Source organism: Malus sylvestris, chromosome 6 (assembly GCF_916048215.2).
Source record: "Malus sylvestris chromosome 6, drMalSylv7.2, whole genome shotgun sequence".
Lineage (NCBI taxonomy): Eukaryota > Viridiplantae > Streptophyta > Magnoliopsida > Rosales > Rosaceae > Malus > Malus sylvestris.
In genome coordinates this window covers 517278-525779 of record NC_062265.1, presented here as the reverse complement: position 1 = coordinate 525779, position 8502 = coordinate 517278, and the positions used below count along the sequence as shown (strand labels likewise).

Here is an 8502-nt window from a genome sequence, read left to right as displayed (position 1 = left end):
TTCTCAAGGAGTTTTGCTTTCTTCTTGTAGCAATGCTTTACTTGGCGCCAAATCTCCAACGGAACTTGATTGAAATCTTGATCTATCATGTGAACTTTGTAGTTTAAGCATTGGGTCTCATTGGGTGTGCCAAAATGTTGACCCAAAAAACTACCAAGCCTATGTGGCGCGCAGGCCGAGTAACTAATGAGCTAACTACGTCCTTCGATTATGTACGGGCGTGCCAATTCGTCGGTCGAGATGAGTAAAATATGTTGATGTTGCGTTGGGTGCGCTGCTGACTTCTTGATCTTGCGACTGCGGCCGAGGAAGGAACACGTCTCGACCTCGGGTTCTAGAGCCTGAAGACAAGGCTACTAGTTATGCGAAGTTCAATATCAAATTCGGCTTTCAATGTGCCGAATGTAGTAACTTGTAACAACTCACTTTGCCGAGAAGGCTAATGAGATGACCTCTGCCAATAAGGATTCGAAAATCCTTCTTGATCGAGACTTTGATAGATAACCAGTCAGCCTTGACGCAATGCTTTTTATCCAAACTGAAGATGCTACGCGGTCAGTTGATTCTACGGCAACAGTGCTATTTATCCAAACTGAAGATGTTCGTCGGTTGCATTCACAGCGCTGTATATCCAAACTAAAGATGTGTTGGCGAAAAAGATAATAAAAATCTCAAGATGTTTGAGAGGTTTCGCGTAGAGCGAGGGTTTGCGCATGGCAGTTTGTGTGTTGAGTTGGAGGTCATTTTTTCTGTTGCCACTGCCTTTGTATTTATAGGGACATATGCGCATTGGTTGATAAGTTGATATAGGCTTCTGTCATGTATTAGAACTCTTCCACTAATTGCATTAGATAAGCCTTACTATTCCCAAGACTTTGAACTTAGCCAAAAATGCAGATAAGCCTTACTATTCCCAAGACTTTGAACTTAGCCAAAAATGCAACCCAATTCAATCCTTGTGCTTAGCCTTATCACATCAAATCCCAAGATCAAGTTGCTTGGATAACCTTCACCTAAACAACCACCAATTACATATATATATATATATATATTTGGTAGCCTTTCACACGACATGCAGGCTAACCTTCTGCCACATCACATCACCATTTCATTATCCCACGTATAGGCTAAAGCCTATCATAACCTTCACATCCCAGCCATGCCATGTGATAAGAATCCCAACTCGAACTGTGTTGTTTACTACCATATCACATATATAGTTTGCATCCTATTTATCTTGGATAAGAAAAAGCCAAGATAATTCATATTAAAAGATAATTATTATGATAAAAACCATAATATTATCCTTTAACAATAACAAAAATATCTTCACTTTTCTATCTGACGGTTGGAAGCTATGCTCACTCAACGGCCTCGATTGCTAGGGCTGATAGAGTAAAATCGGGTCCAAACACATGGCCAGTGGAAGCTTTTGTTAATTTACTCATTCGTTTTGCATTAATTTTAATATGGGACTTTAAAGGTTAGTGGATTAGATAGGAGCTGGCAAAGGCCTGCAGAAGTGGCAGCAAAACTTATAGATTGCAAAGCATCTAAAGGTAATTCTCCACTCATAGTCATACATACCAACTCAGGATTGTTCATGAGTTATAATGGCTCGAATTTGATGACGATAAGGATGATCGGCAGGGCTTCTGAAATTATTAAATTAAAGAAAGGATGAGATCAATTCAGAAGTAATTTTTTTATTTAATTTCGAATTGCTTCATCGAGTATTCGCTACAAAAACCCGGTAAAAAAAGTTGCAAGCACCTGTTTTCAGCACTTGGGATGGCAACCAATGGCTGGTACAACAGACTGTATACAGTCGCCGGACAGGTATCTATTCGACTTGGACACGTTTGTTTCTAAGTTGTACTGTGTGTTGTGCTCTGGAATCCAGATTCTTTATTTCTCAAGCCAACATGCGATGCTGATGCTGCGATATCTTTGTGCAGTACTTAGAAAGGGAATTCGACGCTTAAATTAGACAATCTAGATAGGATGGTGCACAAAACTGAATCCTGTTTCGTTTACTGCAAGTGCGAAAGCTGTATTTGGTTTTGCAGGCTGTCAAATCCTTCAGGATCATTAATTTCAAATGGAATAGAAAATCAGAGTGATTAATTTGGTGGATGTTTGGGAAGAATTGTATGTACATCAGTTGTATTTTCCTTTCTTTCTTTTACCCCTGCCATTCTTTCTCCATCTGTAATTCTAACACCTCGAAGCAAACAATCTTCTATTGAATCTCTTTCATCTGCAAAACTTGTGATGGTTAGGACATGCTTTACAACTTTATAAGATCACAGACAAAAACCCAGTATTTCACATACCTGTACCTCTGTAATCCCAGAAATCGCTCTCTCGACATTCATTCCTTCCGCCCCTCCCTGCACGTCTAGGTTGTTGTCTGCATCCAATGAAGCATCAGCTTTTGCAAAAGAAAACAAGTCATTATTCAACTTAAGAGTTTGATGGTCATACAAGTGTCTCCTCTGAACGTAAATTTATAGGATTGTCCTCCCATCTCTTCATCGGTTCACCGTCCTGAAATCTTAAGAAGTGCCACCAATCTGATAATTCCCACGAAAATAGCAGCTTGAACATAGAGGAGTGACAAGGTCAGTCGCAGGAGCCACAAATAAGAATGTTATGCATGCAATAACTGACGAGTATTGTAAATTGCCACATATATAAATATATATATTTATACGAATTAGACCGGTGGTAAGTGCCCAGGTTTCTTTACCAAAAAAGAGCCCCCAAGTTTAATTCAGGGGACTGCAAAGACAGCCGAATGACATACCTTTTTAGAAGCAAAGCAGGCAATGCCACAAAAAGACTTGCAACCATGGGGCACACTCTTCTTGGGGGCTCTCATTGATGGGACTGGAAGAGCCCTTCAGAGAACATGCAAGCGCTTCAGTGCCCAGAGAGGCAGCCTCACCGCCCTTGTCCTCCCACCTCAGAAACTTGTTGAGCACGGAGGGGGAGTAATTGATCAAACCCCAGATCTCAAGAAATTTGATGGAGGGATTCAGGAATTACAGTTGAATAAATGAGAAATCTGCCGTCCTTCGCGGTGGTAAGGCCCCTTCGAGTGTAGAGCATCGATGGAGTTGAGATTGACAGAGGAATGTGTGCAACGTTTTCAGGAGCGTGCCGGTGAGAGTTTGGTTTGGGGACTTTTAGAGACATTTATTAACAGCTTCTCTGCCTTCGTTTCTAATTTCTCTCTTCAATTTTGTGGTTATGAATCCTTTGTGTGGGCAATGGGTCTTGATTTTACTCCACGGATAGTTCCTCCGATTTTTTTCCTATCATTTTGGCAAAGAGGACCATGTCACACTGTTTTTGGCACGAGTCAAACATCGTGTTGCATGATTTGTGAACTCTGGATCGAGTGACCATGACCACCCTGTTTATCTATAACATAACGAGCAATCTTTCAAATGATATACAAACAAGCATATCGTTCAAATCATAAGGATCAATAGGCGAGACACTGTTTTACTATATATGTATAATACACCCAAAAATTGTTCTTTCCAAATAAACAGAACATGCCTGAAGCTTCTCCCCTTCTGAAGCCAGGCACTCTTAACTCTCTAAATTACAGGATTTTCCGAGTTGAATGAAAATCCTATAACTAGTATGCACAAATACCTGAATGACATTACGCGTGTGATGGGCCGCCCACCAACACGTGACACCAGACTATACACCCAAAATGCCGGGACAAGGCAGACTATAAAAGAATCATATGTTGATTCTAACATGTTTTTTCAGACTTGTTTTAGTCCTATCTGGCTGCTAGAAACCTGCTTCTAGCACCCACCAATCCATGACAACCTGCCACTTTTCCTGAGTAACACGGGTTTAGATGCACCGAGGATTAATGTCGCACTGGGAGGGAAGAGCAACTGGCATCCTCCATCCTTCTATGCCATCTGGAGTGACACTGACATCTGACTTCTCTGGTGACCATGACTATGTATGACCTGCAGAAAAATGTATGTATAAGACAGAGGGCACAAATCCAGAAACAAAGACTTTGGGATGTCAAGCCTTAAATCATAAAATCATAACTAGACTGAAAGCACATCCAGATCAACACAAAATGAAACCAACAAAAACAAGTCCAGCTATATATTCTTTTAGGCCTCGTTTGTTATCTTTGGATTGGATTGGATTGGATTGGAATGGAACCCTCTAAATATAAGTTATAGTGAGGGTAGAGGAGAATGATTTTTCACTTTCAGGGGATTAGAATGAGATTAGACATGTAGCAAGCTTCTCCATTCTAATCCTACCATTTTGAGGAGGATTGGAGTGGATAAGTTTTCTTCTGTGAGTAATTCATCTTCTACCTCCACATCGGTCACAATTTTTTCATTTCTTCCTTCAACATACTTGAAAATTGTGATTTATCCATTCCAATCCCATCTTATAAACCGAATGAGGCTTGAGGTATCGGTAATTTAATCCAGTATGCAAACAAAATGCGCCAAGAAGAACCACTCTCCTTTACATAATTATTGAGTAAGCACTACAACGTAAAGTTTATTAGGTGAAGAATCGGAGGGCTACTAATGGCTATGGAAAATCACAAAATTTGAATATTGGAATGAACTGCTACATGTTAATGAAAACAGCAATCTAGTAAATCATCCCATTAAACTAATTTGCACGCGGACGTCCAACAAAGACAAACAGAACAAATGAATAATAGTCGAATTCTCACACTTTGTTGTCACAGCCTCATATGGAACCATTTGCACCTTTAAATGATAATGATATATGCAACTACATTATCATCAGTTGGCTATCAAAGGCATGCTGAGAATAATATTATTCATTTTGCATATCTTTTGCCGGAAGAAAAGGTTTGTATAATCAGAACTTGCAGGTCCTATAGGTAAATCTTGCATATGTACATAGAATGACCAAATATGTTTACCTCTAGAATGCAAAATAAAATTTCCAAGGCTCGACCTGAAGCCTGCCGCTTAATTAGCAGTTTTGCTTCTTTTAGTCCTGCTGCAATCTAAGAATACCTGCAAAGAGTAAATAAAGAATCTCAAAATCACATACGAACCCAGTGGCGGTTGTATCCCTTTTTTCTTTTCTATTTTCTCAAAGAATAGGTATAGGACTGCAAAGCACACCGTAATCTATTCTATGATGTGGCACTAACCTTAATCAACCCCTCACCCAGCTCTCTGCTCAGAACCACTACCCTGCATATATTGAGGAGGAGCAGATAATATAAAATGTGGTTGTGCCACAACACTTGCTACCATACCTGATTAAAAAACACAGAATTTTGTCAATTAAGTCTTATCTACATACTCCATGGTACATTGATCTAGATGAAAAATCTATCAAATTGTCATTAAAAAAAAAATTCTTTGTATTTTATAGAATTGAAAGATAGAAATCAAAGACTTTGAGTAAAATCTGTGTTAAAAATAATTCTTTATTAATTAAACATATCACACTCATACTATTCACTGCATCAACAGGGGGTAAGCCTTCTAAGCAAAAAATGTGCATGATAAAGGACTAAAATTTATCATGATCTCACATCCTCATAGGTAGTAATAATATGATCAAGACAGTGGTCAAGCCTCAGGTTGTGTTGATTTCACATAAATTATGAGTTTGATGAGTTGCATGTTTGGTGGTACAGCTTCACTAATTTATACTGAAAGATGAACAATCATAATTTATCCCCTAGGAAGGGGGACACCAGAGTTGTGAAGAAAAAAAAAAGAACAATAGTTTCAGGACAGAGAGATGTACCCGTAGGATATGCTGCTTGAACTTGAGGGACTGGGGAATTTGTGACTGCATTAACACTGGGTGCACCAAACTGGATTATCTGCTGAGCAGGCATTGCATATCCGTGAACTGTTGGATAACCCTGACCACCAGGAATGGTTTGACCCAGTTGTTCATAAGGATAAGGAGAAGTATTAGCTGTCCCTGGAAGTCCGTATACTTGAAGATATTGCTGACCCACATAGGGGTTGTATAAACCCTACCAAAGAAATGGCGCACAAAGTGAGGGAGCAAGTCAGAATAAAGCAACATAATATCTTCACTCATACATTGAAAAGAAAGACATCCACCTCATGCTGCCATTTAATAGCATTACTGACCTGTGAATAAGCGTAGTCAGGTCCATATGTTGCATACCTGCACGGATAAAACAACCATTACAACTGCTGATATAATAATTTCTGTGGACACTTTGGAAGAGTTAATGTACATCATGAAAATACAATTACAAACAATGCAATGCATGGAAATATACAACACAAAACACCAAAACTAATCCCTTACAATGCAAGAACCAAGGTGTTGAACTAAACTACAGGCTGAAGTGCTCCTATACTTGAATGAGAAATCTCAAGTATGAGATCAATCAATAATGGTGAGACTAGAAAACCCAATTGTTGGTCCTCAATAAAAAACACTAGTCCTAAGTCTTGCCTGTTCAATAAACATTGATCTGGGCACATATCCTCTGCAACTATCACTTTTTCGTCTCCTGCAATTACCAATCATGCCATGTCACATCATCATAGTCCAGACAAAATGAACCCTGAATACCAAGGGAAATGACGAAGAAACCTGATTTTGGAAATCTACATGGCATTGCATATTTTGAATTGCACGCACTACACAAGAAACAATGGAAGAGAACTAAGTTGTTTACTGAGATGTCACCGATCCATGGTTAACCAAATCAAATATCAAATGTTGACAACTTATATACAACACAAGTGGATGATCAGCAAATATTACACAACTACAATTAACTTGATGGCTATCACCTACTCCTATAAATGCACAACTCACCCATATGGAGGATAAACTAATCCTTGTTGATAGTTGTAAGAAAGAGGCTGCTGGTAGCCATATCCTCCAATGTAAGCCCCACGGGTAGCTTGCACGCCTCCAATGTATGGAGAAGCTGGTCTTGGACGTCCTGCAAGTAAAAAAATGTCATGCGTCATGTGTTTGTTTGCTATGGTAAAAACAATACATGTAGATTTTGGTACTTTGAAAGGTTAACATGAAAATGTGATGGAAACCAATGAAGATCTTAGTTCTTTTTTTATTTCAAATCCATAGATAATGGCTGTGTTTAAAACAAAGTCAATAAAATAATGGAACGTAATAAAAGAAATTGATAAACATAACCAGAAAACAATGAACTAGTTGCAATTGAGCATGAAACGGGAAACTACGAAGCGGGACTAAATAGTTAGTTATCAAACCAAGAGCATAAGAAACCATACCATAAGGCATAGGTGGCCTGGACTGCCGGAGTGAAGCCAAATTACAATTAGCGCGCCTGCCATCGATAATTGGAGTTGGATCAGCACAGGCCCGAGCAGCGGCCTCTGGTTCGCGGAAAGTCACCTGAACCCTCCATGTAAATACAAACAGAAACCAAGTCATTCTAAAAGTTGTGAGTGAGACAGTACAATCCCACTGCCATTGATTCTTTATTTGCAAAACAAACTGCCATAAAGTGAAAAGAAGAAATACTCACAAAGCCATAACCTTTGGATCGGCCGGAGTTCTTATCAATAATAACGACGGCCTCGAGAATCTGGCCGAACTGGTCGAAATGGCGGCGCATGGTGTCGCTGTGCGTCTCCCAGGCGAGCCCCCCAACAAAGACCTTGGTGTAGGTGGTGTCACCAAAAGGGGAACTGGAATTGGGGAATTGGAATCCAGAGGGACTAGAACTCGACCCAGAACTCTGATACGCCATCAATCAATCACAAATTATTCAATCCAATTCAATGTAGAAATAGTGGTATTAACCCGAAATAGAAAGATAGTGAAAAGAAAGAAAAACCCTAGAAATAAAAAAACCCGAGCTTGAGATGGGGTGGAGATGTATATACCATTGAATTTTGAAGTGAGGTTGGGGGAATCTGGGGTGGTCAATTTTGGTAGGAAATAATGAATAAAGGTGATTAAAGCCCAACACAACCCAACACCCCAATAAAGCTTAATTAAGCTTAATTAAGCTTAATAACAATGAATTTTGCAAGAAATATAAAATAAAAAGAAAGAAAGAAACAAGGCCCCAGCAGCAAGAGCAGCAGACCTAGGCCGGTGGAAGTGGTGGGGATAGGCTGGCTGGCTGGCTGGCTGGGGACTCGAGAGAGAGAGAGAGATAGAGAGAGAGGGGTTGGTGGATGGTGATGGTAAAACTTAGCACCAGTAAACAGACTAGTAGTAGCAGAGAAATTGATAGCAAGAAATAGATAAAAAGCATGGAGAAGGACGGATTCATAAAGAAAAAGAAAAGGAAAAGGAAAAGGAAAGCGTCATCATTTCTTATTTTCCACACAAAACAACAAACGAGAAACAATTCCTCATCAACTTTTGTTTCATTTTTCCATTTGCCTGCACGTAAAAGAACGAATGCCTACGCGGAACTAACACGGATGTCGGCTTAGCTTTTTATTA

The 8502-nt window shown here is 39.5% G+C and overlaps 1 protein-coding gene and 1 long non-coding RNA gene across 6 annotated transcripts; one reads left to right on the top strand and one right to left on the bottom strand.

Moving 5' to 3' along the window:
• The first annotated feature begins 1494 nt into the window (after positions 1-1494).
• Positions 1495-2136, top strand: LOC126626389 (uncharacterized). Its single transcript, XR_007624674.1, has 2 exons — positions 1495-1839; positions 1959-2136. It is a non-coding gene; the product is annotated as an uncharacterized LOC126626389 (long non-coding RNA).
• Positions 2137-3449: 1313 nt separating this feature from the next.
• LOC126626384 (uncharacterized) lies at positions 3450-8438 on the bottom strand. Of its 5 annotated transcripts, XM_050295703.1 has the most exons (11): positions 7932-8432; positions 7571-7783; positions 7314-7437; positions 6871-7000; positions 6643-6689; positions 6502-6559; positions 6138-6204; positions 5809-6046; positions 5201-5308; positions 4964-5060; positions 3450-4004 (listed from the first exon to the last, which is right to left on the bottom strand). In XM_050295703.1, exons 1-9 carry the CDS (start codon positions 7932-7934, stop codon positions 5214-5216), a joined length of 975 nt encoding a protein of 324 aa, XP_050151660.1. In that variant the 5' UTR covers positions 7935-8432; the 3' UTR covers positions 3450-4004; positions 4964-5060; positions 5201-5213. The 5 variants fall into 5 exon arrangements, with proteins under 5 accessions (XP_050151660.1, XP_050151663.1, XP_050151659.1 ...); XM_050295706.1 differs by having other exon boundaries at positions 5201-5243; positions 7571-8438; XM_050295702.1 differs by having other exon boundaries at positions 7571-8432.
• Between the last annotated feature and the right edge of the window lie 64 nt (positions 8439-8502).

What these genes read in the sequence shown, in the direction of transcription:
- LOC126626384 (XM_050295702.1), bottom strand. Translation starts at nt 7,795, where the DNA reads ATGGCGTATCAGAGTTCTGGGTCGAGTTCTAGTCCCTCTGGATTCCAA. An exon ending in TTAGTTTATCCTCCATATGG is followed by an intron (nt 6,690 to 6,870) that starts GTGAGTTGTGCA and finishes TTTCTTGTGTAG; the next exon opens with TGCGTGCAATTCAAAATATG. An exon ending in TCAAGCAGCATATCCTACGG is followed by an intron (nt 5,309 to 5,808) that starts GTACATCTCTCT and finishes TTTTTTAATCAG; the next exon opens with GTATGGTAGCAAGTGTTGTG.